The sequence below is a fragment of the Penicillium rubens genome (genome assembly GCF_028828025.1).
Source record: "Penicillium rubens strain IBT 27055 chromosome Unknown utg000001l_segment0_segment0, whole genome shotgun sequence".
Lineage (NCBI taxonomy): Eukaryota > Fungi > Ascomycota > Eurotiomycetes > Eurotiales > Aspergillaceae > Penicillium > Penicillium rubens.
In genome coordinates, this window is record NW_026890599.1 from 2,917,435 (window position 1) to 2,945,315 (window position 27,881).

The following is a 27,881-nucleotide window of genomic DNA, read 5'->3' on the forward strand; positions in this document are numbered from 1 at the left end:
TTTAGCCGGTTTATCTTTACGAAAGCTACCCTAGAAGTAGATAGGAACACCACCTTTAATTTCCTAATTAACGAAGTGGTTAAGTTTATAGGATAGCCTACCGAGATATACTCTAATAATAGGTCCTACTTTAAATAAAGGGAGCTATAAGAGCGAATTAAGAAAGCGGGAACTATCTAAAGGTTCGCTATATCTCGGTCCCCTTAGTTAGTTAGGTTAGTAGAAAGGATAGTAAAGTAAGTCTTAAATATCCTCCGGGCACTAGCGGCTAGATCGACCGAGTTTTACTTAATATAGGATCAATTCCTAAGTGTTACCGTATATATAATTAATACTCGGCCGATAGCTCCCTATAACTATAGTCCGGTATAGTTATTAATAGGGTATTAACCGCGATATTCGGGAACCCCGATAGTAGAAGAAAAAATAGTTTCCTAAATCCTATTAGAAATAACCTAAGCTTCTACCTAGGACTAATAGGGAAGCGCCGCGGATAGCTATATAATAATACGTAGTAGAATTTAGGATATAGCTCGAGAGCACTATCTAGATCGGGAATAGAATATAGATCTTATAGGAAGAGAGTTTTTAGTAGGGGACCTAGTCCTTCTAAAGAATTATAATATAGATTAAGTCTAAAGAAGGAAACTAGAAGTATAATAGAAAGGGCCGTTCTAAGTTATCTAGGTCTACTTAAAGAAGCGAATAGTGAAGCTCTTAGATCTTATAACTAACCTTCTAGTCGGGAAGTTTTATATTAACTATATTAAGCTATTTAACTTCCGTACCGAGGACTAGAAAGAGGAAGCTAAAGAGGAAGCTTTCCGGTCGAAACTATATTATTAGCGAATAAGCGAGTTGCTATAAGAAGTGAGAAAAGGAACCCGCCGATAGTAAGGTTCGAGTGATAACCTAAAATTTTATTACTATAACTCGTGCTACTATTATAGGCTAAGAGATAACTATATCTTATCTACGTCCGCCACTTTAATAGGCTTCTCTCTCTTTATCCGCTATCACTCTTTAATAACGTATATAGCTTTTCTTACTTATTCTTTTATAAACGACCGATAGAAATAGCTTATACTTAAGTACGCTTACCTTAATATATATAGCGAAGACTAGTACCACCTATTCTAGCGAATAGATAATAGGGAGATTAGAATCGACACCACAATTAATACGAACGAGATTTAGAGCAATAGTATTAAGATTATAGTCTAGGGGAGTTCTAACCCTATCCCGACGATATTAAGTACCTTAATTTATTTCCGCTAGAATACTAAGACTATCTAATTAAATTCTTTAAGTAATTCCCTAATATACTACCGAACTAGAACCTAACGCATTTTTACTTCGGATCCTTATTTATTAATAGACGAGAGGTTTAGGAATTAGGATAGAGGATTCGACCGGAGCTCGTTAAAGAAGAACCTAAGTATAAATTATATATTAACTATTCTTAGTACCTAAGATAGTATCCTCCTCCTAAGTAGGTTAGCTAGAGAGTGGATATATAGGAAGCTTACTACCTTTACCGTTAGTATAGTATTATTAGCTTAGGAAACCTAGCGGATTTAAGTATAGACCCTACTAATCTAGATAGGTCGCCCGGAGTGCTAGAAAGGGTTAAAGAACGACGAAAGAAATAACCTCTAGTTTATATAGGGCCTATACTAACTATCCTATCTAGATCAAATCTAGCTATTCCTAGGAAGTGGGGATATAGTTTAAAAAGGATAGAAAACCCTACTAATCTAAGGGTATAATAAGAAGCTTATAAATACGCTAGATAAGTTATTAAAGATACCCTCGCTAAGACTATCCCGACGAAAATCTTAGTAAAATAAAGGAAGGAATCGGTATTTAGGGTATAATAGTCTAGACAATTTAATTAAAACCTATTAAGGATAGAGAAGGCTAGACTACCTATCAGACTTAACGCTTATAAAAGAGACCGAATATATAGGGAGTATAGTGAAAGAAGTCCCTATCCTCCTATAAGAATTTAGACTTACTTCGAGTATAATTAACAATTATAATCGACTCCCTCTTTACTATACTATTCCTTTCGCGAGTTACGATAAGCTATATCTACCTCTCTAATACGACTATCTAACCGCTTAGTATTTAAATCGTGTATTTTCTTTCCTACCTTCGAACGAGTGAAAGAACGAGGATTATAAGGATTAGTAAGACTAATATAGTCCTTAGTACCGGATACGAGTATTTAGACGTTAATAGCTTAACTAGAAGAGGAGGTTAATAGACTAGACTCTAAAAGAAGAGTGAGACTAGGAGACTTCTTACGATAAACGGTTATAAGCTATTTATTACCGTTCCACTCTTTAGACCCTAAAAATTGTCTTTCCTTAACCTCTAACTTCTATTAACTTCCTCCTTCTTAAGTTTTATCTACCTAGTCTCTTAACCTAGTTATAGACTATAATTTAATTCCCGAAGCGATTTCGGAGATAATAAATCCCTCTCTCCTCCTCGATAAATAAGCTTACCTAAGCGACTTCCTAAATAAAGGGTATATAGAGGAATTATCTACCACCGATTTATAGAACCTACCCTAAAACTTAGCGGCCGATCCCGAGGGTCCATATAATAAAACTCTAGCGCTAGCGTTAACCCTAGTAGTTAGGATATAACCTATATCTAGTCTATTAGCCCTAAGTGGTCGGCCGATTATTCGGACTCTAAGAGATATTAGATAGCTATTAGGATTAAGTCGTTAACCGAAAGATTATCTAGTTCGTCTATCTAATATAGAACTATATTAACGATAAGTGGTTTAAGATTATCGGTATCTATCGAATATTTCTATTCGGAATTATCGCTACCCTAACGACCCGAATTTTAGTCTTAATCCTATATAGTCGGTTAAACTAAGTGATTAGGATTAGATTCCGATCCCGACTCCCACTAGCGAGGTTATCTAGTTAATAAAAAACGAGATACTAGCCGAGTTTAGGCGGGAAATATAAGAGATTAGGAAGTAAACGTTAAACCCTATCTAGTCTATAGAGTAAACCCTTCTAATAAATAAGTCGCACCCTATTAATCCGCACTTAATATCTCCCCCTAAGATATCGATTAAGTCCGGAGTTAAGGAGGTTTAGTTACCTATAGCTAAAAAGAACTCGTCCCCTATAAAACAGAAGTCTAAAGATAAATCCGCTAGTTCTCCTTCGAAACGAATAAAGGGAGGTCCGGATTAAAGGAAAGTTATAAATAACTAAGTTACTAATTACCCGGAACTATTAAATTAGATAAAGCACTATCCCGAAGCGGCTATTACGAAATACTACCGGGAAGCGTATAAACTAGGAAAGCTAAATACTAACTCCCTATAGTCCGAGAAATATCTCCTATCCGAACTTAAGGAACGGAAGGACGATACCCTAATAGGCGAAGAGATCCTTATCCTAGTTTATTTCTAACTATAGGTTAGAAAGAAATTTTCTAAGGCTTTTAAAGGGGACGGAAATATTTAATCCGTATACGCCTATATTCTAGAATCGGTATTAGAGTTAGAGACTCGACTATATCCTTAGGTCCTATATTTATATAACCCGAATCTAGTAGGATAATAGTTCACTAGAAGAGTATAAAAAGGGACTATTAAGATTAGAGAAACTACCGGTTCTAACTATAAGTCGATAGCTAAAGCTCCTATAGACTCGACCGCGAAGCGAAGAAAATAATCCACTCCGATTCCTATCCCCTCTAGCCCGGAACTAATCCCTAAGAAGTCCTAAGGTAGATCTAGCTCTATAAATAATCTAAAGAAAAAACCTACACCGCCTAGCTAAGCGAACTAGCTAAAGAAACCTAGCTCGAAAGTATCTAGTCCTAGCCGGGTAAAGATATTAGTAGTAAATTCGATAGCTTCCCTAAACTAGATAATAGGATAGGAAATTCGGAATTTATAGAAACGGGTACGAAAGTTCGAAAGTCTAATCGTAGAATATCTAGAATTAGTCGAAGAAGTTAATATATAGGATCCAATCCCTCCCTTATCTATTCCCGTTAAGGATCTTTAAGGGATAGGATCCTTATTCCTTACGCCGGTTAAATAGTTTAACCTTTTCTCTAACTTAACAAACCGTTCCCTCCTATTCCTAAATTTGATAATATAAAACCTAAAACTGAAAAAAATATATATTTATTATATATATTAGGACCCTAGTATTTCCGGTTATAAATCCCTTTATTGGGATCTTATTAGAATTCTCGATCCTAAATCGAGAATTGTCGGAGAGTGGAACCCTATCCCGGATAGGATCCCATCCGGGATCCTGGTCGGACCTCGATAGCAGAATTCGTTAAGGAATATAAGTCTAGGAGTCCCCCTTTAAAATGTATCTTAGCCTATAATCAATACACTCTTTACTAAGACCAGTTGTTGTTGTTGTATCCCATTCAATTGCCTAGTCTTAAGATCGTTGTTAACCGGGTTACCCGTGGTGACTCTCGTCTAATTGTTTATCAGCACTCCGATATATATATGGATTGAGTAGCAATGGTACATCCCGAGCTGTCAAACCTTAAAAAAGGCGTTCATGCCAGATCCGTCTGACGATCTAGATCTCAATGCTTGACACTAGCCCAACAACAGGCTTCTAGGAAAACTCGGAGAAGACCGATACCTATCGACCATTGGACAATCCATTGATAATGACGTATGGGAAGGTCTAGACAACTGACCCCCACAATCGTCTGCGGAAGTCCGGATGCTCCCCATTCAACGGTTCTTGACTCCACCGAACCCAGAATGCTCACTCTATTATCCCATTCTATACGGGGACATAAACATGAGCCTATCCAATCGCACCTAGTAAAGGGAGCCACTGCCATAAACTAAGCTCAGTCGCGGTCCAGTTGCGACGCCCCTGTAGTGAGTAGTGACGTCTGCGACTTGCAACGGTTATAAAGTACAAAGAATGATGGATATTAGAAGAAGCTGGGGTAGTCCCATTCTGACGAGATATTAGTCGGCTTTGACTTCAGTTAGTTCACTTCATTCCAGCCCCCTCATCCCTCGCGATGCTGTTCAAGAAACGCCACTCGTCTGATACCTCGACGCTCGAGGGGACGCAGACCTCCGGTGGAAATGGCCAGCTGCCCATGTTGCGGCTCCCAGACAGGATGCGGTACAACTTGCTCTGCCTAATGGGTGAATTCGTGGGGACTTTCCTCTTTCTCTTCTTTTCTTTCGCGGGCACACAGGTGTCTAATACCCCCATGCCACCACCTGGTTCCCCACCGAATACTTCTAATTTGTTGTATTCGGCTCTTTCTTTTGGGTCTGCTCTGACGGTCAATGTCTGGGCGTTCTTCCGAGTCACAGGTGGTCTCTTCAACCCGGCTGTATGGACATCGTCGCACTGGAAGGGAAATGGGAGTACATCTAGCTGACCTTCACCAGGTTACACTTGCTCTCTGCCTTACTGGTGGCATGCCCCCTCTTCGGGGGTTGTTTGTATTCCCTGCGCAACTGGTCGCCGGAATTGCTGCGGCGGGCGTGGTGAGTGCCCTGTTTCCGGGCCCGCTAAACTGCGCGACCCGACTCGGCGGCGGCGCATCAATTGTGCAAGGACTCTTCATTGAGATGTTCCTGACGGCACAGCTTGTGTTTGTTATCATCATGTTGGCGGTGGTAAAACACAAGTCCACCTATTTAGCTCCAGTCGGAATTGGTCTGGCTTTCTTTGTTGCAGAACTGATTGGTGAGTAACAAATATTTTCAGATTAGTTCACAGCGTTTAGTGCTAACCCTTCACACTAGGTGACTACTATACCGGAGGTTCTCTCAACCCTGCTCGCTCCCTAGGACCAGATGTGATCAACCGCTCGTTTCCCGGATATCACTGGATTTATTGGGTCGGTCCTTTGCTTGGATCCCTTCTTGCCTCTGCTTTCTACCGACTCCTTTGTTTTGTGCGCTGGGAGAGGATCAACCCTGGTCAGGATTATAACGAGGAAGAGGTGGCCAGAAAGGAGTCGTTGCTTGGTTCGGAACATACCATCACCGCCAATGTCGCAAATCCCAGAAGAGATATCGCGCCCGATGAGCATGTTTAACGGTGCTTCATTGTCCGAAAGGCTGCTCTATAGAAACCTGGAGCCTTTTTTTGGGTCTAGGTGGCAATAGCCGAGGCAGCCTTGAATGCGCTGAACAACTTCCTTGTTATGTATATAATGTAGGTCTTGGATGAATTGTGGTTGGTACGTGCTCCGAGTCAATATTGAGACTGGCAATGGGGCCTGGAATAATTCATTGATGCCAATAAGTCTGGATATTTAATTGCGAGGATATCAAAACAATGACTGCTACTTAGTTGGGGTGGTCTGCAAACTCAACCGAACTCAACTTGCCTAGTCTGCACGCATATAGCTCGTGCAGCCCAATAGACTGCAGTTGGCTGTAGTTGCCTCGGAATTGGTGTAGACAGCCATCCTTATAGCGCTGACATTCGAAAATTAATCGTAAGATATGAAGTGGGCGAGAATATCTCAAATTACGCCTCTGCAATTAAAACGCAATTTGTCTGGTTCAGGTGTATGACTTATTATTTCATTTTCGCACGGCGATGGTATATCGGACCTAAGATGGCTGTCGGGGGGAGTGATGCTATTACTTCAGACAATATTATTGTCGCCCGGTTTCCCTATGTGCTTCCTATTGATGAACCCAGATCTTTCGATTATAAGAAAGAATGATGCCTTTTCTCTCGACTCTTGTCCCTCGATACCTTCTCTATCTGGGGCTTTAAGCCACATAGGTTATCTAGTGCCTCATATCGTATCTCTAGTTAGCCCTTACTACATATATATGGTTAGCGCTTTCATGTAAGCCAGTTACTTCAGATATAAGGAAGATTATGTAGCTGGTATTGTGTTTCGATTGAGTTCAAGGGAGGAGAGGTTTTGGCCTTTAGACAAAAGGAGGTGTATTTCCTACGTCATATTCATCATTCATCATCTTTAACTTCTGGTGAAATCCTCATGTTATTGTTCCGAATTCCTTCATTTTTGGCCCGTTGTCGTCCTTTTTCAGTTTCCACAATGTCTAAAAGGCAGCAACCTTCTCCAAGTCACCGGACCGCTCATTCTGGTGACCACGAAAGCAGTTTTGAGAGCGTCACTAAAGCCTTGCACCGAGGAGCCATAGATAGTAAGCCTCGTCAGGCTCGCGGGCCATATAATAAAGCCGTCGTTCTTGGTCTACGCTGGAGCAATGACGACCTAGACTTGGCCAAACCTCAAGATGCACTTTTGGAGACATTTCGGATACAATGTGGATTCGAGACGGCTAGTTTGCTTATCCCATCAACATCTAGTGAGGAGGCATTGGACGCGATAAGTGAGACAATTTTTGAACTCAGTCAGCGATATGACATGGACCGTGAAGTTACCTGGGATAGAAGCACCTTGTTCGTAATACACTATATTGGCCATGGTGTATCCGAAACAGAATGGGAGTTTGACATCTGGTAGGGACCCCCCCAAGAGGACCGACCCTTGATTGCACTCATTCAGCATCACTGATATCGACCCTCAGCGGAACCCGCAGGCCTGATGCCGTTAGAATCCCATGGTCTTCCATTCATCTTGGCAGGAAGTCAGACGTCCTCGTTCTCATCGATACTTCCTACTCTGGAGAATTTCGTCAGCCATGCCACAGCCTGCAAAAGATATTGCAGAACAAGGACCATCACGAGGAGTACCTGTTTGCGACAGGCAACGAGAGTCCTGATTATAACGGTCCCAATTACGATGTTAACAATAATTTCACCACCCGTCTGACAAACCTTCTATACACTGCGTCACCAGCGCCGGTTACTGTTGTGCAACTTCACGAAGCTCTCTGTACCCAAGCCAATGACCCGAATACTAAGCTGCGCTATACTCCTCAATATGTGGACTGTCGTAAACCATCTATCATCATCCAACATATTGACAACTACATATGGACGGTAGAGAACCCGACCAGCAAGGCACAAATACCTACGGGACGTGCCCTTATTTCCGTATCCATTCCTAGGAATACTATTCCTGGCCAAGTCAGAGAGTGGCAGGCGTCGCTATCAACAATAGACTCCACCGTGACCATCGAAGGTGTGTTTAACCTTCAGGGATATTCTCTGTGTCTTTTATCAATGCCTATCTCTTTGTGGGATAGTTTCTCACACCCGGGGTACCAATTCGTGAGCTACGTGGATTCCCATAACCTACTAGCGTCGGATCCCAGCGAAGATGGCCTCTTGGTAGCCACACTACCAGAGAGACCCAAAGACCAAGCGTATAATGACTATATCATGCTGTCGGACACAGAGTGATCTGGTGATACGCTATCCCAAAGTTCCAGGTCCTCGCTACAGAGGGGATATCCCTGTCGTCGCGGAGGAACGGGTTTGTGTCTTTATATCTTGCTATGTAAAACTTCACAAGGTTGTATCCGTTATTGGTACCTTTGTTACCATTGCTCAATCAAGTTTCTCTATTCGCTATTGACATCGCTCTTAATGGGACTTTTGGGTCATGTCTGTTCACTTTGTATACCCGAGAAAGGCTGCCAGTGCGGTGAGATCAGATAAGAGAATGTGTTTAATTGGTTACAAACAATGCCGTACGCATGCCTATTAGTCGTGTTGCTATGACCAGCTCCATGAGTTTGTATAGTCGAAGTGGTCGACCAAATGTAGGTCATACAACCAAAGTATATATATATGTACAGCTTCAAAAGAACGCCAGCATTAGACCTCCTTTCTCAGATGCGAGCAAGAAAGGGACGAACAAGTATATAAGGAAAGTCGTGAAGAAAAGGCGTAGTGGATATCATGTCTGGAATCAAATCCTGGATCAACGGAGAAAGGTATCGACACTTTACAGTGCAACCATGACACCAAGAACACCGGCCATACCAGCAGCAACAGCGCCGACAGAAGTGGGACGAGCGAAGGCGGCATTGTCAGAGGCAGAGGTGGAGGAAGAGCCGGAAGGAGAGCCGGAAGCAGACCCAGTGGCTACTGTGCTGGTCATGGTAGTGGACTCGGTAGCGGTGGCCGAGCCGGCGGAGTCAGTCAATGTAGTCTGAGCAGAAACAGCGGTGGCAACCCGGCTAGTGATCTCAGAGCCAATGGAGCTTCCTTCGCTCGCGACGTCAGAAGCCTCGCTCCTGATGGATGAGACGGCAGCGGATCCGCCTGTGCTCACAGCGTCGGCGATAGAGGTGGCCTTTGAGGCGACGTCGGATCCGATGGATTGGCCGCCGCTGACGGCAGTTGAGTAGATGCCCTCGGCGTCAGAGGCGATGGATTGGCCGCCGCCGACGGCAGTTGAGTAGATGCCCTCGGCATCGGAGACGATAGAGTTCACGTCAAACCCTTCTGGAGAGGCCATGGCAGCGGTGGCCAGGAAGAGGGTAGAGGAGATCAGAGTGAACTTCATTTTGATGGTTGGAAAATAGAAAGGTTGACTGGGAAGGTTTTGTGTGATCTAGGTGGTAGGTGATTTAGATTTTAAAATGGAATGAAAATTTGGAAATCCGTGGGGGAACTGCTCCTTATGTATATTTGGTAAATTGGCATTATTTTTTCTATAGATAGAAACATCGGAGTTTGATTGCGTATGGATGCTAGGCAGCTGGAGTGGCAGTGGCGACATCACCTCAGCCTTGTGAAAGGCGATTTTCATGTCGATCGTAGGGTCCGTTCAGGATAGGGGGGCTATGTACGGAGTACGGAGTACAGTGGGACCGAAATATTGGAAACATCTGTACCAAGATCTACAGCCAAATTCTGCTGGTTCTGGCAGTCTAAAACTCTTAATATACCTAGGTAGGTACCTAGGTAGCGTGAAGGTGCGTGATCCAGCATGGAGCAGTTAAATGTATATGCCTACGGAGACTGCCAAAAACACCACTGAAAAGACACATGAAAAGACTATCTGAGAAGACTAGCTGAGAAGACTAGCTGAGAAGACTAGCTGAGAAGATCACTAGGAAGACTACGCGGCCGACGCCTCTTATCACAGTATATACCGGGCAAGCGGTATATAGGGCGGTATATCTAGGTACAAAGGTTTGGCCCAATGTTTCGGAGTTCCACTGTACTCTGTACCGTGTTAGGTGTTAGAGAGGAGAACTGTACTCCGTATCGGGGTGCCATACGACTATGGAAACGATATCGTCATCTCGGGGTCCACTTTATAATGGGGGCACGAGTAGTGGGACGTTCGACGCCTCCCTTCTCCCAGAAGACATATGCAAGATTTAAGACGTGCATGTTTTCGCGTGAGCTTAGCTTGTCGTGGTCGCGGGCAAGGCAGCCGCCTGCAAAAGAAACACTCACACCATGGCAATTTTTTGGGTATTTGGCTGCCTTGGCGGTCCCAACAAATCGATTCGCACTGGAGACCCCGGCTTGACACATAATCAGCCCCGAAGGGGTGGCTTGGAGGATGATCAACTGCCCACAAGTTATAGTATCATTGGTACTACTCCATACGGAGTAGACAATGAGATGAAAGCGATTTTTACCGATACAGTGGGTCGTCTCTTGCGTTGGATAAACCAGTCTCGGCGCCCGTCATTATAATTGGAACAACGAAGCACCCACTCGCAATTTCCAAGGATGTCGGCCCCTGTGGCATTTTCGGCTGGCTGGGATGCTCCAAGGGTTTGGATGACGCGTCATGTAGCAAGTCTGAGTGCCTTTTCTTGTAAAGGGGCAGTAAAGCAGTCTAGTGAGCCATGACTGGTTGACTCAGTTGCCGGGGGCGCATCGGGCGATGCAGGTCAGCATCAATTCGCCATTCCGCCTGAGGCAGCGACTTAATCACGTGCAGTGGCGCCGCGCTAAAAAAAGAAACAGGAAGAATACCGTGGGCTGGGATAAACATGGAGATGCTTCGGTGATTAATGGGCCATGGTTGGCTGTTTTGTGCATGACCCTTTCCTCAATGATTATCTATGGCTTGAATTATTAACAAAATGCATATGTCCAGTTATGATGATGATGCAATAAACAGAACACGCCGAACATCACGCTGTAAACTGGCCGTAAACCTGGATGATGCCTTCCCACCCGCCCCTGTGATCCGATTGACGGGGATTGCTTTTCCCATCGAGTACCATCACGTCCGTCATGCGTGTGCTGATCGAGTACCATACCAGATTTTGAGGTTCATTCGTCACCCGCATCATGTTGGTTTGGCAGTTCCCGTTGCAAGGCTCATTATACAGACCATTCCAGTACCCGTCGAAGAAGGCCCAGGCAGCTGAGTTGTACAGCGCGATGTTGGATCCGCCATCGACATTCGTAGCTATCGCGGTGCGACACTTTTGGTCATCCGCAGCACACCACGAGAAATCAGGGTCACCATATTTTGCGACCGCTGTCCATGGCTCTGGTGCGGCCCGGTACTCGCCTTGGCCTTGCATATACGGTGTCTCTGTTTGTAGAAGACCCGCGAAGACGTTCTGGGCGTTGTGGAAGTTATAGTTATACAGCCAGTGATGCTCAGAACCGGTGCCTGTCAGCCAGGTGGCCTTGGTGGATTCGACTAAGATTCCGCGGCCAGTTGAGATAATGGTGAGAAGTGACTCGCTATCAATGTTATGATCGGCAGTCCATCCCCAAAAGTTCTCAATATATGCGGAGGAGCTTTTGGTCAGGTGCATTACCATAAACGCAGCCATGCAGTCCTTCGGGTCTTGCGACGTACAAGCACTGGAGATACTAGTGTCGGCGGTCCCGCCCACCATCCCCATCGTGTTCCAAAGGCCAACATCGCCGGGTTTGTCGCCTGCGGCATTGATTTCAATAATCTTGGCTCCCGGCAGGGGTTCGCCGACGGAGAACCGCATCTCCTGAATTTCAATCACGCCGACGTCGCCGGGATTTCCAAGTTGAACGACAGGCCTCGGGTTGTTGGGATCCTTGAAATTGTCACCATAGCCGGAAATGACAGACCATGCTTCTCCGACCATGCGGGTCCCGACTGGGACAAAGATGGTGTTCGACACTCGATATACACCGAAAGGGATGTATGTCACCTTGCACGAGTCGGCATTTTGAGCCAAGATAGCGTTCAGGGCTTCCGTGTCGTCAGTCTTACCGTCACCTTTAACTGTGTGTCCAGATACGGTCTTCACGTTTACAATGTCCGCTGCGCTGTAATCTTGGTAGGTGGGCTGGGCCTTGGTAAAGTATTTGTCCCCAACCACCAAAGCGGCGGGGCGCTTTGTCTCCCAGCTTGCCCCAGTCTGGTAAGTTTCTGGGACGACAGTACCCCAGACCCACGTATCGACATAAGGGGTAGCAGCGAGTGCCACATTGCCGTGAGCATCGACCGCGATAGCATTCGGAGTATCGTGCTTGAGGTTCTGGATGAGGAACTGGCTATTTCGGTTTCCGGAATCATGGGACGAGTCATAGAATCTGATTACCGGCCCCGAGTTCACGGAAGTGGAATCAAGAAGCACTAGGCTACCCAATCCATTGCCAGTCATATCGATACCAGTGCCGCAGCTATAAAAGGTTGCCTGTTGGAGCAGCACCGTCCACCCACCTGCCGCGGAGAAAGCTGTTCTGCAAGAGTGGAAATAGATGTTCTTGAAGTTGACCTGCTGGTTGGAGTTCTTGATCCCAATAGCTCCGCCAGTAATATGCTACACTCTGTTAGGCTGCTTTTTCCGTGTCCTTAGGATTCTGATTACTTACCACATCAGTAACAGCGATTGTTGACCCGGCATTGATATCTATTCCAGTGTGACCCGTGGAGGATTTTGGCATGCGAATCTTAACATTTGTCAAACCTGACCCTTGGGCAACTCCCCATTGAAGAGCAGTGAAGTGACGGTCCGGGCTGAGGGCGGTCGTATCCATGATCACGTTCTTGACCAACGTTGCAAAGCTAGTTTCCGGGTTGCCGTTGTGTGAATCATACCCCATGATGAGATAGTCGCCACGGAACCCCGGCGCAGCCTTGATGATCGGTGGGTTCAATGGATTGCCAACAATTATCGTACCCACAGTCAGGTTGAGAGTGCTTTCAAGCTGATACACGCCTCCTGGAAGGTAGACCAGGGCAGGGTACCGGGTGACACCATGCCCCTTGCGACTGCCACCCGCGCCGTCATCGTCTATGGCCTTCTGTAGTTTCGGGGTTTGGTTACCACTGCCATCATTGACAACTGAGTAATCCATGACATTGCGATATACTGGGTATAGCGACGTTTTAGCGTAGGGAGCAAATCCAGCTCCTCGTTGGTTGTGGTCCTGCTCGTCAAGCCAGTAGGTCTCTGGTGATTTGTCAGTAGGGGCAGCGCAGGTTTTTGTCGCGGGCGAATGGTCTTTTTGAGACATTGGTCTAGACATATTGATTAACATTCCATGACGCTATGAAACCTTGAAATGACACGTACGATGGAGTCGGAACACTGGCTCTGGTCGATTGAGTGTGTGTCTTTGGCAGTGGAGTTGAAGTCTTCACACTTGTTGCAAGAGTATTTGGGGCCGCCGAATTGGAGTTAACTGCTGTCCAGGTAGGTTGCATCATCTTCGAAGAGGAACTAGCCGCCTTTTGTGAAGGGGTGCCTGTAGAAGCATTGACAGGCTTCGGTGTGAATTCCGCAGCCGTGGAGAGAGTATTTGCTGTACATGGTGAAGTCGTGGTACCATGTTGATGAACAGTAGCAGTGGGTGGTGCACCGGTAAGACCGGCCAAAGAAGATGCAAGAGCCCAATCAAACGGGTAGTCATAGTAATCGTATGCCGGTCTCGAATGAATGATTGTGGATGACAGTACATACGATGAAGACGCGCGCACCGAGTTTAGAGGCACAATAGCACCTGACGCTGTAGAAACGGCTGCCACTGAAGCCAAAAAAGGGAAACCCCTCATATTCAATCAACAACAAACCACAAGCTCAATCTCCAAGTAGGTAGAAAAGAGTAAGGGAAGAGAAAAAGTGGATGAATGGATTCTAATAAACATGATCCCCTGTGCATATGTCAGACTTTCCGACAGTTACCATGCAGATGATCTTGGAATGCCCACAGAGATCTCCTTGTATGAAGAATGTGCATCGACCCTTTCGGTGTACCTTGAATGGTCCGTTTGAAAGGGCCATGGATGATCGACGCCCCTTGCAAGACTCGGGATTCGTAACCTTCTGGGCAAAATATTGCGGGCTTATGTCGTCGCTGTAACTTCCCTTGTATTGCCGACTTCGTTGATCTGGCGAAATCTCAGCCATATATTATAATGCTGAATGGTTTCCATTCTATATAATTGTAGTAGTGAATATTCTCAATTACCATTTGCAATCTCATATGGCTATGGCCCAAAGTCTTACTTCGGCGTGCATCTTGAAGTGTTTATTCCCACATCATTTCAACACGAGTGCTAAAAATGAATATTCTCGTGTCTTTCCACTTAGGCCCTTGAATATATCGACATCGAAGTCCGAAGCTATATTTTGAGTCCTACCAACTTCAAGGCCTTGCTAACACACTTACAATCTTTCGTCAACACAGAATCCTCGTTATAACACGAGTCATTTGGCAGGTCTCCAGTGCTCCCTAGTAGGGTTCGAGCCACGTGGCTATCGGTTGAATTTCGGCATAAAGTTTCTCACGACACCCCTTGCATTTGCGTCAAATGTCTACAGGTTGATATCGAGTTCCATACCAACGGGAGCTATGCAGCATCAAGTATGTCTCTTCGCTATCTGGCTTACGTTATGTTTCTATGATCGGGACACACTGGATGCCTGCCAATCTTATCTGCCAAGTTTCATCACCATGAATATTACCCCGGAAGGTAGTCTCTATCCATTCGGTTGCAGCTGGGAGAATCCAATCCACGCTTTACAGCATGCAAGTTTCGTCCAGATTACAGCGGCCTTATCCTGTATGTTTAGCTGAACGAAAGCCAAAATCGAAGTATCTGTTTTGCGTCGACGTTTGGACTTGTCGAGTAGCCATAATCACCAATATATATTCGAGCATAGCATTCAAAAACCTGGGCTCACTAAGGGATTCATCCAACCACAACATACAACGATATTATACAGAATTTCCAGCTTTAGTAACTCCCGTGTTCAAAATCTGGTTCTTGCAGATTGTAACTACAAATGGAGTTCTAGGTTGTGCTTGTTTACAAGGAGGGAAATTGTGAACGGGCCAAATTGTCAATTGTCAAATTTTGTTTCTCTCAGGCCGCTATTTCATCTTTCTATAGCAATTACATGATGAGGGACTATGCTGGGTGGCGAGGGATCTACAAGTCCGAGATTTGCGTGGGATACATTTCCGATGAGGCGACACCCGCAAACAATACCTCATGGCGGAAAGGCCTCAGAATTCCACTGAGTCGATGATTTCCTATATCGCTGACCAGCGGGAAAATAAATTCCTTGCTGATGGCCGACCATGGTTCACACGCATACCCCAATCACGTCCCCGTGAGGTCACCTCGCGACTCTGATAACCCAGTTTGGCACGGAAGTCCCGAGGACATTAGGCGACGGCGTTCCCAAAATTTTTGACAGGAAACATATTTACTGTCGACAAACTCATCGGATCCCAAATAACCGGAGGCTGGATGTTGGTGAAGCAGTGAGAACCCACGCATCGCCTTCATGTCTGAAGCATCCACCCTCTACTTCAACGATGACTCGGACCCAGACAATACAACCTCGTCCGAAGTTTGGCAGGATGCACCGCAAGACAGTCCACAGGGTGCGGAGCCATCGCCAAGAGTTCGATTTCGATCAGATGCGGGTTACGTGCAGGGGGCTCGGCATGACCCGCCGCCGGCAGGTCTCCGCGAAGAATGGGATCATGCTCTGAGTCAAGGACAGCCCCATCGACCAACGATGCCATATTCCCATGAGTCTGCGGATATTGCAGATACGCCACAGCGAGACCGTGAGCCACATCCGGGTGAGAGCGACGGCAAGCCAGGCGTTGAAAGGATAGATCAGAACAAGCCGCGGGAAGATGAGAAGGAAGACGAGAAGAAGGAGCCTGAGGGTCCCCAAGAACGATCCATGAGGGATAAATGGCGCGCCGTGGCCAGGAATTTCAGGGAGAAAGCATCGGAATTTGGCGACCGTTTGGGTCGCCCACAGATCGAGGGAGACGACCTATCAGCCGGGAGGCATCACCCGGACTGGGCGACCGGCGGTGCAGTTCCCCTCTCTGACATGACAGATGACAAGCATAAAAGCGTGGAGGAGAAGCAGCGGCACCAGAAAGAGACCAGCTCCGAGGCTCATCGTCTGGTGCGAGATTTGACCCAAGATCATTCCCAAAAACGCCGCAAAGGTCGTGGGAAGCCTTATCCTCACCCCGACAATGAGTTTAAGGATGAAGAGAATGAGCCGGGAGCAGATCCAAACTTTAGATATCGTTCTGGCGGCGGCGGGATCCTGTCGCACTTGATCAAATTGCAAGGTGGTCAGCAACAAGGTGCTGGAGATCAGTCTCGAACGTCAACTGACTCGTCCCGCAGCACAGAATCCGCCCCCAGCGGGGCCCCAGCGGGGCCCCAACACCAGTACCCAAGAAGGGAAAACCAGTGAAATGGTACAAAAAGCCTCGGAATACGTCAAACTCGACCTTGATTGGCGGGGGTGCGGAGAGTTTCAGTGGTGCAAGCACTCCTGTTTCAAGCGAGGTCCTCTCGCAAGCCTCGAAACGCCGCAACAACGAAGGTGGCGGCGGCGGCGGCGGAGGAGGTGGAGGTGGAGGAGGTCGCAATATGCGGCTTGAGGATGAAATTCGAGTGACAGTGCACATTGCAGAGATTATCTGTCGGCAGCGATATATCATGCAGCTCTGCAAAGCGCTGATGTTATTCGGTGCTCCCACACATAGACTTGAAGAATACATGCAGATGACGGCAAAGGTATTGGAGGTCGATAGCCAGTTCCTGTATCTGCCTGGATGTATGGTCATGTCGTTCGATGACCCTTCTACCCGCACAACGGAGGTGAAGCTGGTTCGCGTAGCCCAGGGGATCGATTTGGCTCGCCTTTCGGACACACATCTTATCTACAAGAATGTGATCCATGATGTGATTGGCATTGAAGAAGCAATCCAGGAGATTGATTCAATCATCAAGAAGAAGCCTCAGTATCACAAGGTCATCGTCGTCTTCATATACGGGTTGGCCACTGCAACTGTAGGACCTTTCGCTTTCAGTGCTCGGCCGATTGACATGCCGATCATTTTTCTCAATGGTATACTTGTTGGTTTAATGCAACATGTCGCTGCGCCTCGGTCGGCGTTGTATTCAAATGTCTTTGAAGTGACATCGACAGTCGTGACGTCTTTCCTTGCCCGAGCCTTCGGGACAATCTCCATTGGAGTTGTGGATGGCAAGCCACAGTACCTCTTTTGCTTCTCCGCCATCGCGCAATCCTCGATTGCATTGATATTGCCAGGATTCCTTGTTCTTTGTAGTAGCTTGGAACTTCAATCCCATCAGATCATCGCTGGCTCGATTCGGATGGTCTACGCTCTCCTCTTTTCGCTGTTCATTGGATATGGAATTACCGTCGGCACAACCATCTACGGACTGATAGACCAGAATGCCGTATCCGAAACCTCCTGTCCAGAGAAGGGTGCCTTTAAGGATCCCTATGTTCAACGGTTCCCATTCGTTGCGATCATGACGGTTTGGCTTTTGATCATCAACCAAGGCAAATGGAATCAGCTCCCACCCATGACTGTGATCGCATTGGCGGGTTACATTAGCAACTACTTCAGCACGAAGAAATTGGGATCGAACTCCCAGGTCGCGAATACAGTCGGCGCGTTTGTTATAGGTATCATGGGAAACATGTACAGTCGGCTCTGGCATGGCCATGCTGCAACCGCTATTTTACCTGGCATTTTTGTTCTGGTGCCATCTGGACTGGCTGCAACCGGATCTCTAATCTCGGGTGTACAATCCGCGGATGAAATTCGTCAAAGTGTCGGTCATGGTGGTGGGAGTTCAGGGCCCGGGGCTGGCTTGCAGTCTGGTACTTCTGTATTCAGTCTAGGGTTTGGTATGATTCAGGTTGCTATTGGCATTACGGTTGGTTTGTTCATTTCCGCACTTGTAGTTTATCCATATGGCAAAGCCCGCAGCGGACTGTTTAGCTTCTAGGATGTATGCAGTCAGGAGGTAGTCCGTAGCTTGATGTTGATATTGGGATAATATGTACAACGAAAATAAATAAAGAACATATATATCAGGTATTCAGCATGCCTATTTAGGGAAAGTAGCAATATTTTCTGGGTAACTTCAACTGTCCCATTGGTTCCATGTGAAAGAAAATCCTTCGATGTACTTGAGGTCTACCCATGTACTTACTTACATCCACTCAGATATTGACAGAGGAAACAGACTCAACTCACAAACATACATGTTCTCTACAATGTTATTCTTTTCACTCAGGGGATTTACAAAAGGGGGTCAGTTCTCCAGAACCGCCCGCGAGATTGGAAGGTTCACACTTCGGTCGTTCTTTTGGACTCCATTTATCCTGGGTAATATCTGGACTGCGAGAGTAATAGAGCAGGAAGGCAATACGGACATTCTTATCCGACGAGAGTGAACAAGGCGACCATAACCTTGCGGGCATACTGCATCTTTCCCGACCTCATTAAATGATATTCGCTATCATCAAAATTCCTTCCAGTTGATGCTTCGCTCCCACGTATTCGCAAGACGGAATATAGTCAGTTCATCATGCCACCTGCCCACAATCTGCATACTGGCAGGCAACTGGACGTTCTTATCCCCAGTGGCAGGCACATATCCGATAGGAATTGCAAGTGCTGGGTGCCCAGTGGCGTTGAATTGGCAAGTGTTCTCTGTCATCCCTTTCGCCGCTTCCATTTGGACCAACGGCGTTGCATCTGAAACTGGGAGGCGGTTTGCGGGCAAAAGGGTCGTGGGCATTACCATCACGTCCACTGAAGATAGAATGTCGTCATACATATCCTTCAACTTTCGCATGATGTTCACGGCCTTCGGATATACGGTTCCATATCGCTGCCAGGCGAACTCGCCGCTGAGGAGGGCTTCCTTGCTCATAATGCTCATCTAGCACACAGGTCAGCGACTTCCAGTGAGGAATGCATGCTCTTTAACGGGCCTGAAATTACCTTGCTGACCACATCGGGCGTGTAGGGAAGGCCCTTCCTTTCAAACAAATCCGTCAACATTACTTGTCGTCGACCTGTCGCTTGCCCCATCATTCCCATATGATTTCCCATTTTGCTGACCACGGAATAAATAGATCTGCCATGAGAGTGAAGCGGCACACTAACTTCCTGCACACTAGCTCCCAGCCTTTCAAGGGCATTAACCGCATTTCTGAATTTTTCTTCTATATTCAGGTCAGTCTGAGGAGGCAGACCTTCCTTCAAAATTCCTATCCTCAACCCCTTGATTCCAGCCGCGCTACTTTTCCCTCAACAAGTGCGAGTATCGTGGCACGCCTGTAGGAAATGGAATCCCCGCTGCCGAACGGTCGTCCAAACCATCAGCACCAGCAATCGCCTCTAGAAGCACCGCATTATCCAAACAAGTGGTGGTGATCGGCCCAACATAATCCAAGCTCGCATCATTGCTCGCAATACCCGTGTATGGTACTAACCCGGCTGTTGGTTTGAACCCATATAATCCCGCCAGGGCGGCCGGGATGCGAATACTGCCCCCTTGATCGCACCCGATCCCCATATCCGTGGCGCCGCTCGCCACAAGCGCCGCCGTGCCCGAACTGCTGCCTCCCACCGAGTATCCCCGCGCATACGGATTGTGCACAGGCCCAGTTGCTGCGGTCGAGCTGACGGCTCCCCGGGACAGGTTCTCGCATACGGCCTTACCGGTGATGATGCCGCCGGCGTTAAGAATGCGCGACACCACAGTCGCATCGGTATGCGGGACCCAGTCGCGGAAGGTGTCAGTACCGAGTAAACACGGTACGCTGGCGACGCAAATATTGTCTTTCAGGCAGAGAGTTTTGCCCTCCAGTGCATTGGACCTGGGAGAATTGGAGGATAGATAGAAACGCCAGGCCCATGCCCCGAGGGGGTTGTCGACTGGCTCGGGAAAGTGGATATTCCGCCTGGGACTGGTGGTCTGGTCTGGTCTTGGTTGGTAATCTGCGGCGATGCTAAGTACTTGATGCTCGAGTTGAAATCTGATCTTGCTTGCTTACCGTCCATTGCAGCGACCAGCTCTAGTGCGTTTTGCATACGTGCAAGAAGCGCCTCGTAGTCTTCAATATCCTGCTCTGAGACCTCCAACGACAGGCCTTTTGCCAGGGAAAGCATCTCCTCTCTTGCCAGAGCCATGGCGGTGTCAAATCACCCTGGATTATAATGTGCACTCAGGGGAAGTGCGTTCAATTGTGATTATTCTTGAGCTCGAGCTGTTTATTTGGCTTCAACCACATCTGTGCCAAATCATTATCGTGATGAAGGATTGAGCCCCGGAATTTACAGTCCAATAGCTCCAAGAGTCACCTGCCCCATTCCGGAAGTGGGGTTTATTTAATTAAAATTCTGATAACGCGAGGAGCTACATCCAGTATTCCCACTGTGTTCGCTTCGAATGCCGCGATTTGCTTGGAAGTTCCCCCTCACCTCACAATCGGTCCGCATCGGAGGCTCCGTCGGATGGACCGACCCCCGCTTGATGTGGGATATCAGCCGAGGAAGGAGATAACAAGAAGCCAGCAGCTCGACCATTTATTCAATTGAAATTTCCACAAAATATCCACTGAATTGCATCCGAGTTCTTTAGCAGTTGACACGACCACATCACTTCCCAATGGTCCACATCGATCCGAAGTATCAAGTTCCCCGAGACTTTGAGGGTTTCGGCGAAGAGGGCTTCGACGCCAAATGGCCCAACGGCGCTCGCATAGCAGTTTCATTTGTGCTGAATTATGAGTAAGATTATATTCGTTCGCACTACGTTCCTCTTCATGTGTCACAAACTAACTACTATTAGGGAGGGTGGTGAGCGCTGCATCTTGGACGGCGATAGTATCTCGGAGCCGTATCTGTGGGAAAAGGGCGCATCCGGTGGACACCGTGAAAATGCACGCTACCTTAATGCCGAGCATGACTTTGAGTACGGGAGTCGTGCATCCTCGTGGCGGTTAATGCGCCTGTTCAAAGAGTTCGGCTGGAACTTTACCACCTATGCCGTTGCAGTCGCTCTGAAGAAGAACCCAACATTCGCCAAAGCCTTGGTACGCGATGGACATGAAATAGCCACCCATGGGCTGCGATGGAAGGACTTTTGGGACTTTAATCTCGAGGAAGACAAGGAATACGTCAAGGAGAGTCTTTTGATGTTGAAGGAGGTCACCGGCGAGATGCCTGTGGGAGCCTACTTTGGTCGCGGAACACCACAAACGCATCACCTGTTTCCGGAAATTTGGAAGGAGCTGGGTGCTGAGTTTCTTTGGTCATCTGAGTGTTACAATGATGATGTTCCTTACTGGCTTGACCTCCCATGGGAGGACCACTTACCTGAGAATGAGCGCGAGGGTATGCTCTTGATCCCATACAACGTAAGTTCATGCTCATACCATTCTATTGCAAAACATGCTCACACATTGGGCTAGTATGACTGCAACGATGGGAAATTCCACATGTCTCCCGGCTTCGGCTCTAGCGTGGGTGAGAGCTACGAGAATTACCTCAAGAACACATTCGACATGCTGTACCGCGAAGGCGGCAAGATGATGAACATTCCTTTGCATACTCGTATTATCGGCAAGCCTGGTCGATGCGAGGCGCTGCGCAACTTTATGAAATACGTCGCTGACAAGCCCGACGTTTGGGTGACGACCAGGCGGGATATCGCCAATCACTTCCGGTCTACGTTCCCTTATAAGCCGCATGGAAAGTGGGTTGAAGAAGCCAGAAACCAAGGATAGCAGCATATATCATGTATAAAATGTGTATATGTATTGAGAGAAGACGACTAAGAATATTATACATCTCTCCAACATAACTAAATATCAGCATTCAAGAGTCAGGCAATGCTCAAAAGAGAAAAGAGAGAAGAGCGATCGTGACCATAGATATGCATTAATCGCATCAAAGTTTCCTCGCAGTCTTTGTCGTTATGGCAGTTGCCATGCCTCCCAACTGGTGTCTCAAAAACCCCCGTAACCTGGCATCCAAGGTGTTTCTGCAGAAGGGGTATTGGGATCTACCCAAGTGACAAGCTCGTTCACAACCGCCATTGTATCAAACTCCACCCATCTGTCCTGTAACACCTGCAGTGCTGGCGGCATAGGCTGTTCTTGGGGTGGTCCGGGCCCATCCATTAGCGGAAATTCGGTAGCTATACTGCCACTGCCACCATTTGGGGTATCATGAAGCGGGGGGGCTCCAGTGTTTTGCATGGGAACATCCTCCATAATGTCTGTGATATCTCCCGCGTCACATTCCTGTTGGGCTTCTAGTCTTTCCATGGTCATGCTCACCAGCGTCTCAAATGCGTCGCGGTATCGCCGAACCCACGGAGTCCTTTCGCCCATCACAAAAAGGACACTTGAGCATGCTCTAATATTGTTGCTCAATCGAACACTCCAGGTGCTCTCATGGGTCCATATACAATATAGCATCATGATACCAGAAACAAAGACAGTCTGGACAGCTATAAAGCTATGTCCATAGACCGCGTTCTGGTGCAGTTTCTTATGTAATTGGCAAATCTGACCCGCAGAGTCCAAACAGGCTTTGAAATACGGATCAGAGCTTGGTAAAATAGAGAGGAAAGGCTGCATGAGGAGGCGGATAGCTCGGTGGTAGTGGAGAAGTAGATAGTCCGGGCGATGGTTGTCGTCCGCACACACTGACGTGAGTAAACTCTCCTTCCACTCCTGCAGCTCTTGATAGTACCCTGTAACTTTAGGCAGAAGCTCCTGCAAGGTGCGGTCAACGCGATATAGGGAATGATGAATGCGAGATTCGATTCTCCTAAGACGAAACAGGTGGATAACTTGCCGTAATTTGTGATCGTCGTCTCGCATTACATTGGGAATCTCGACATCAATCAAGTGATCGGGCAAACTGACGGGATACCCGAGCGCGATAGAAATGTTGCGCTCGAGAGAATACACTGTCCAGAATAACCTCCGACGCTTTTGAATAACAGCAGAAGGCAGGTCGGCTTCGCGCCGTGAAAGATACATTCCCAAATGAATGCAGGTACGCATGGCAAATCCGATGAGATACCATAGTTCTTGGCTGATCGAGGAACGAAGGTGAAAAATCACTAAAAGAACCATGGCCTCGATGTTCTCCAGCGACCGGGGTTCTCGTACCGCGGAGATATGCCGTATCGCTGTCGCATAGAAAGCCTGACTCGGTAGTTGGTCAACTCTTCTTTCGTGGTCAGGATGAAGGTACTCTGGTATCACTGACCTCCGGTGTGGGTAAAGCTGCCTGTTTGTCCGTCAAGGAAAGTAAACCAGACCCAACAGCATACACCAGGTACAATTTGAACAATCCAAACTGCTGACTGGCAGTTAGGGATTGTAAGCTAATATACGACAGACGCTCCCTATCTCGGTGCCATTCCAGGATCTCATCTAGATCCAGGAACGAATACCTCGTGTCAACTCTCTCTGAATATGTCTCGATTAGACTTATACCCAGCTCATCTGATGGTGGCGCAGTACCATCCACGCTGTTTTCTCTAAAATTCGTAAATGGGCGACTTCCTGATGCGGCAGAATCTTCTGGATGCTCTTCGGAAGCACCGGAGCCACCGATTGAACTAGGACCAGTCGCCGCTGACGCTTGGGGGACGTCACCGATATTGAGGGCAAGACGAAGTGCAAACTGTGAGAATTGCATTCCAGAAGATGTGTCGGGAAGAGAGAGGCAGAGCGAATTCGCTACGTCGGCAATGCCCACCTGGCCCGATGTGTCCCGCGACAGGATCCGGGCATCGGGCTTTCCAGCCTGCAAAAGTTGGCGCTGTTGAAGTTGGATTTCCAGTTCAGCGACCTTGTTTTCAAGGGCATGAATATACCTAAATAGTCGTTAGAGTATCTAATAAAACGAATCTATGGATGAACGTACTTTGCGACGACCAAGTCCTCACCACGGACATTTTGCAGGTCGCAAGTGGCTCCTGATTTCGTACAGTTGGAACAGACGGGCAGGCGGCCGTCACACTACCAAACCGAATGATCAGTATTGACAGAGCTTTGGTACCTTCGGACATGTAGTGTGGTCTGCATACCTTCTGCTTTCTTGTCTTGCATCGCGAGCAAGCGGTCCGTCCGATGCCACGTTTGCGGCTCTGGCTGGGAAACTGCCCCGGAACCCTGGGGGTCCCAGGTCCATCTGCAGGTGGAAATGCCCCAGAAAAGTCCATCGCTTGGAGATGTGTAGATGTTCAAGATTAGGAGAAACGGAAGGTCCGAAGATGCCAGGAGACACGGGGTGAACGGGTGGTCGGAACCTCCCCACTACTCCACTTTGACATTATCAGGGAAGGTCAAAGACATTTGTTATCTAATTGCTCGTTAACCGGTTCTTGGATCTGGGGTAAGAAATTTAACGATCTTATTGGGTATTATCTCGGCGAGTACCTTTAACCGAGGTGACTTCTTAAAAGCGATTAGGCGCCTAGCCGAACTAAAACAGCATGTCTTGCAGACGGTGTAGCATCACGATATATATTATGCATCGGAGATTCCGAACATGAGATAAATCATTAAATGTCCGGTCACAAACCGGAATTTCCTTTTACTATGACTACGTAGCTGAGTGCCTAGGGTAGTTCCATGTCTCGCAAATTGAGTACAACTTCGTCGCAAAGACCCAAACATGGCAGAAAGCACCACCCCAGAGGCATACATGAAGCCCGCAACGCGGCTGCGAAAGCTGCTCTCTCAGCCGAATATCTGTATCCAAGCACCAGGGGTGTATGATGGCCTCTGTGCTCGACTTGCTATAGAGCAAGGGTTTCAAGTTATGGTATGAGCCGGTCCCAGCTGCGATCTACCCCAAGAGCCAACTAATATAGCGATAGTACCAAGGCGGCTCTATGACCACAGCTGCGCGGCTTGGAAAGGCAGATCTCGCTTTTGCGTCGCTCAACGACTTCGCACAGAACGCGCAGATGATCGCTAACATTGATCCTCGTATCCCGCTCATCGCTGACGCAGATGTCGGGTTCGGGTCACCCCCAAACATCGCTCGCATGGTACAGATGTATGATTCTTGTGGAGTTGGGGGCTTTCACATCGAAGACCAAGTTACAAATAAAAGATGTGGTCATTTGAAGGGCAAGGAAGTTGTGGACATGGAGTAAGTCTTTGTTTTGGAATCCAAGCCTAGAGCTTGAAGCCATACTTCTGTACTAACTAAGATTGTTTTGCGTTCTAAGAACGTGGAAGTCAAGGATCCGTGCATGTGTGATTGGGCGGGACTCCATATACGGTGGTAGTGAGATATTGATAATCGCAAGGACGGACTCGCTGGCTGTTGAAGGATACCAGGCTGCACTTGGTAGAGTATGTAAGACGAGGAAACAGCTTGTAACAGCTTGGAATATGACTGACAGTATACCACAGCTCCTCGCAGCACGAGAATGTGGCGCCGATATGGGCTTCTTGGAAGCAATCGAGACGGAAGAACAGATCAAGAACGCTGTCAGGGTTCTGTCACCGATGCCTGTAAGTGGCTTTCTTCTCCTCTCTAACACCCAAGTGTACTGATGTTATTTAGCTCATGGTTAATTTGGTTTCCAATGGCAAAACACCCTGGTTCTCACCCGAAGAATTGGGAGAATGGGGAGTCAAGGTCAGTTCTAAAATCATCAACTGCCCTCGTCAAGCTTTATTTAATCATAATGCAGCTCGCTATCTACCCCGGGGCTGCGGGAAAGTCAGTTCTTCATACCATTCGACGTGCGTACAAGTATCTTATGGAGACCGGCAAGGATGATGCAGAAGCACAAGGCTTAGAACCCAAAGGATTCTTTGACGTGATGGGATTGCAGAGGGAGATGGAAATTGATAAACTTGCAGGGGGTGAATCATTCGCAAATGGGGCATAGCTTCAAAAGATGAGGAGAATCTTTGAATTTTGGCGTCAATATATTGATGCGATTAGTGCGTTTTACATTTACTTTGCATGGCGTTCTTCAACTCAACGTGTTTGAATATGAAAATCTGTTGTGGTAGAGACCCCACATGTGGGTCTAGGCCCTCACCCTCTGGTAGTACGTAGATAGTTGTAGTGGGAGCTCGCTTCCTCCTTCTCCAATACAACTCTCTCCCTTCTGCTTCTCTGAACCTACTAGTTGTAGCTTCACCAAAATCTTGTTGTTAGACCTTTCATTAAGAGACATTGGCACGGAAGATCTCTTATAAAATGGCTATTGGAGATATTGTTGCTTGTGCCGCAGTCCTTCTTTGTCACTATGGATCCATCCTTTAGTGTGTTGGGTCTATCAAACAGTCAGATAGATTGCTACATCTTCCTTACAGGACGGAGTACGAAAATAAAAGGAGTGAATACACAAAGGGAATTGCAGTATCCAGAGACAATACAATTGACAATCAATAGCCTGTTGCGATATATATATACATGAGACCGTTGATTCCGACCATTCAACAAGACCCGGTCTTCAAACCCCCGACACAATGTTGATCATCTCTTTTCGCGTCACAACCGGCTTGAACCCTCTGCAAGGCATACCCATGATCTCAGCTTGGCGCTTCTCATATCTGAGAAAGTCCTCGGTAATAGCACTACCACGGACACCACCACGGACAGCGCCTGCCCGGGAATCACCCCAGTACTCGGCCCACTGAGGAGGCAGGGGTTGAGAGCCTGGAATAGAGAGCCACAGACGCATAAGGTGACGCTTCTCGTCTGGCAGTTCATAGTCCTCAAAAGGTGTGCGCGAATGCAGCGTTACAAAGCTGTTGAGCAGTTGCATATCACCGCGCTCGAGTTCCATAGTGTAACAGTACTCTTCGGATGGCATGATTATATCCAAGAGATCAAGCGCCTCTACCTGCTGGGCCGTGAGCCGCGGCACGTCAGGGAAGTCGCGCTGCGCGGCAATAGTGTTTTTGCGATTGGTGCGAGCACAAAAGTAGCCACCACTTTCCCCCATAAGCGGGCAGCGGTAGTAAGGAGGCTGGATCGAGTCTTGGGCATTCTGGAAGCTGTGGAACCAGTTGTTGGACTCGAGCACATGGAGCAAATCGGGGCGGAGCTCAGCGACGCGATCACGCAGCGCTATGCTACTCATGACCTTAGAAGTTCCACCCTCTTTAGCGGTACGACGGCACAGAAGAGACACCACGTCAGCAGAATCCTGGTGGAAGTCAAGACCGGCGTTAGTGTTGTATCCACGGCCCCCCTTGACCTTGTAGCTGCCTCCTGCATCACGCACGTCGTTGATGACCTCGCTAGCGCGATTCTGTGTGCGGCCAACACCGATGTAAAGTCCCATGCCCCAGTAAGCAACACGCATGTCTGCTTCAGACCATTCATCAACTGGAAAGCCCTTCACAAGGCACATACCCCAGCGGCCCTGGGTAGTAGTGATGGCATCCTGTAACACCTTTTTGGTCGCTTCAGGGAGTGGATAGTCGGCTTGCGTCATATCAAGAAGAGGCTTAGGGTGCTTCTTTGCGTAGACAAGCGCATGCTGAAAGCCTTCAATTTGCTCAGGGGTGAGACGGATGATCCAGGAGCTATCGCGCTCCACATCCTGCGTCCTCCATGCTTGAGGTCTTGTTCCAATTGACATGTTGGTCAACGCTTGACGAAGTATGGGAGAAAGGAGGTTGAGCCCTA

At 47.4% G+C, this 27,881-nt stretch overlaps 11 protein-coding genes across 11 annotated transcripts; 5 read left to right on the top strand and 6 right to left on the bottom strand.

The window, feature by feature from the left end:
* Positions 1-5,055: 5,055 nt before the first annotated feature.
* Positions 5,056-6,093, top strand: N7525_001150 (uncharacterized protein; the record flags this gene model as incomplete). The annotated part of the gene is made up of 3 exons (XM_002558218.1): positions 5,056-5,379; positions 5,438-5,738; positions 5,798-6,093. 3 exons carry the CDS (start codon positions 5,056-5,058, stop codon positions 6,091-6,093), a joined length of 921 nt encoding a protein of 306 aa, XP_002558264.1.
* Positions 6,094-7,077: 984 nt separating this feature from the next.
* N7525_001151 (uncharacterized protein) lies at positions 7,078-8,351 on the top strand (the record flags this gene model as incomplete). Its single annotated transcript, XM_061211779.1, has 2 exons — positions 7,078-7,505; positions 7,574-8,351. The coding sequence occupies 2 exons, from the start codon at positions 7,078-7,080 to the stop codon at positions 8,349-8,351; spliced, it is 1,206 nt and encodes a 401-aa protein (XP_061071005.1).
* Positions 8,352-8,898: 547 nt separating this feature from the next.
* N7525_001152 (putative GPI anchored protein) lies at positions 8,899-9,462 on the bottom strand (the record flags this gene model as incomplete). The annotated part of the gene is made up of 1 exon (XM_002558215.1): positions 8,899-9,462. The coding sequence occupies one exon, from the start codon at positions 9,460-9,462 to the stop codon at positions 8,899-8,901; it is 564 nt and encodes a 187-aa protein (XP_002558261.1).
* Positions 9,463-11,056: 1,594 nt separating this feature from the next.
* On the bottom strand, positions 11,057-13,920 carry N7525_001153 (glycoside hydrolase family 55 protein; the record flags this gene model as incomplete). The annotated part of the gene is made up of 3 exons (XM_002558214.2): positions 11,057-12,685; positions 12,738-13,386; positions 13,442-13,920. The coding sequence occupies 3 exons, from the start codon at positions 13,918-13,920 to the stop codon at positions 11,057-11,059; spliced, it is 2,757 nt and encodes a 918-aa protein (XP_002558260.2).
* A 1,741-nt stretch (positions 13,921-15,661) lies between these two features.
* On the top strand, positions 15,662-18,180 carry N7525_001154 (threonine/serine exporter family protein; the record flags this gene model as incomplete). The annotated part of the gene is made up of 2 exons (XM_061211780.1): positions 15,662-16,515; positions 16,542-18,180. The coding sequence occupies 2 exons, from the start codon at positions 15,662-15,664 to the stop codon at positions 18,178-18,180; spliced, it is 2,493 nt and encodes an 830-aa protein (XP_061071006.1).
* A 519-nt stretch (positions 18,181-18,699) lies between these two features.
* N7525_001155 (uncharacterized protein) lies at positions 18,700-19,295 on the bottom strand (the record flags this gene model as incomplete). The annotated part of the gene is made up of 2 exons (XM_061211781.1): positions 18,700-19,122; positions 19,185-19,295. The coding sequence occupies 2 exons, from the start codon at positions 19,293-19,295 to the stop codon at positions 18,700-18,702; spliced, it is 534 nt and encodes a 177-aa protein (XP_061071007.1).
* A 187-nt stretch (positions 19,296-19,482) lies between these two features.
* Positions 19,483-20,378, bottom strand: N7525_001156 (uncharacterized protein; the record flags this gene model as incomplete). The annotated part of the gene is made up of 2 exons (XM_002558211.2): positions 19,483-20,186; positions 20,243-20,378. 2 exons carry the CDS (start codon positions 20,376-20,378, stop codon positions 19,483-19,485), a joined length of 840 nt encoding a protein of 279 aa, XP_002558257.2.
* Positions 20,379-20,856: 478 nt separating this feature from the next.
* On the top strand, positions 20,857-21,976 carry N7525_001157 (uncharacterized protein; the record flags this gene model as incomplete). The annotated part of the gene is made up of 3 exons (XM_002558210.1): positions 20,857-20,978; positions 21,040-21,607; positions 21,662-21,976. The coding sequence occupies 3 exons, from the start codon at positions 20,857-20,859 to the stop codon at positions 21,974-21,976; spliced, it is 1,005 nt and encodes a 334-aa protein (XP_002558256.1).
* A 222-nt stretch (positions 21,977-22,198) lies between these two features.
* On the bottom strand, positions 22,199-24,435 carry N7525_001158 (Zn(II)2Cys6 transcription factor; the record flags this gene model as incomplete). The annotated part of the gene is made up of 4 exons (XM_002558209.2): positions 22,199-23,410; positions 23,475-24,087; positions 24,138-24,232; positions 24,301-24,435. 4 exons carry the CDS (start codon positions 24,433-24,435, stop codon positions 22,199-22,201), a joined length of 2,055 nt encoding a protein of 684 aa, XP_002558255.2.
* Positions 24,436-24,890: 455 nt separating this feature from the next.
* Positions 24,891-26,124, top strand: N7525_001159 (isocitrate lyase/PEP mutase family protein; the record flags this gene model as incomplete). The annotated part of the gene is made up of 6 exons (XM_061211782.1): positions 24,891-25,040; positions 25,096-25,373; positions 25,468-25,579; positions 25,640-25,741; positions 25,794-25,868; positions 25,924-26,124. The coding sequence occupies 6 exons, from the start codon at positions 24,891-24,893 to the stop codon at positions 26,122-26,124; spliced, it is 918 nt and encodes a 305-aa protein (XP_061071008.1).
* A 573-nt stretch (positions 26,125-26,697) lies between these two features.
* On the bottom strand, positions 26,698-27,834 carry N7525_001160 (TauD/TfdA family dioxygenase; the record flags this gene model as incomplete). The annotated part of the gene is made up of 1 exon (XM_002558207.1): positions 26,698-27,834. One exon carries the CDS (start codon positions 27,832-27,834, stop codon positions 26,698-26,700), a length of 1,137 nt encoding a protein of 378 aa, XP_002558253.1.
* Between the last annotated feature and the right edge of the window lie 47 nt (positions 27,835-27,881).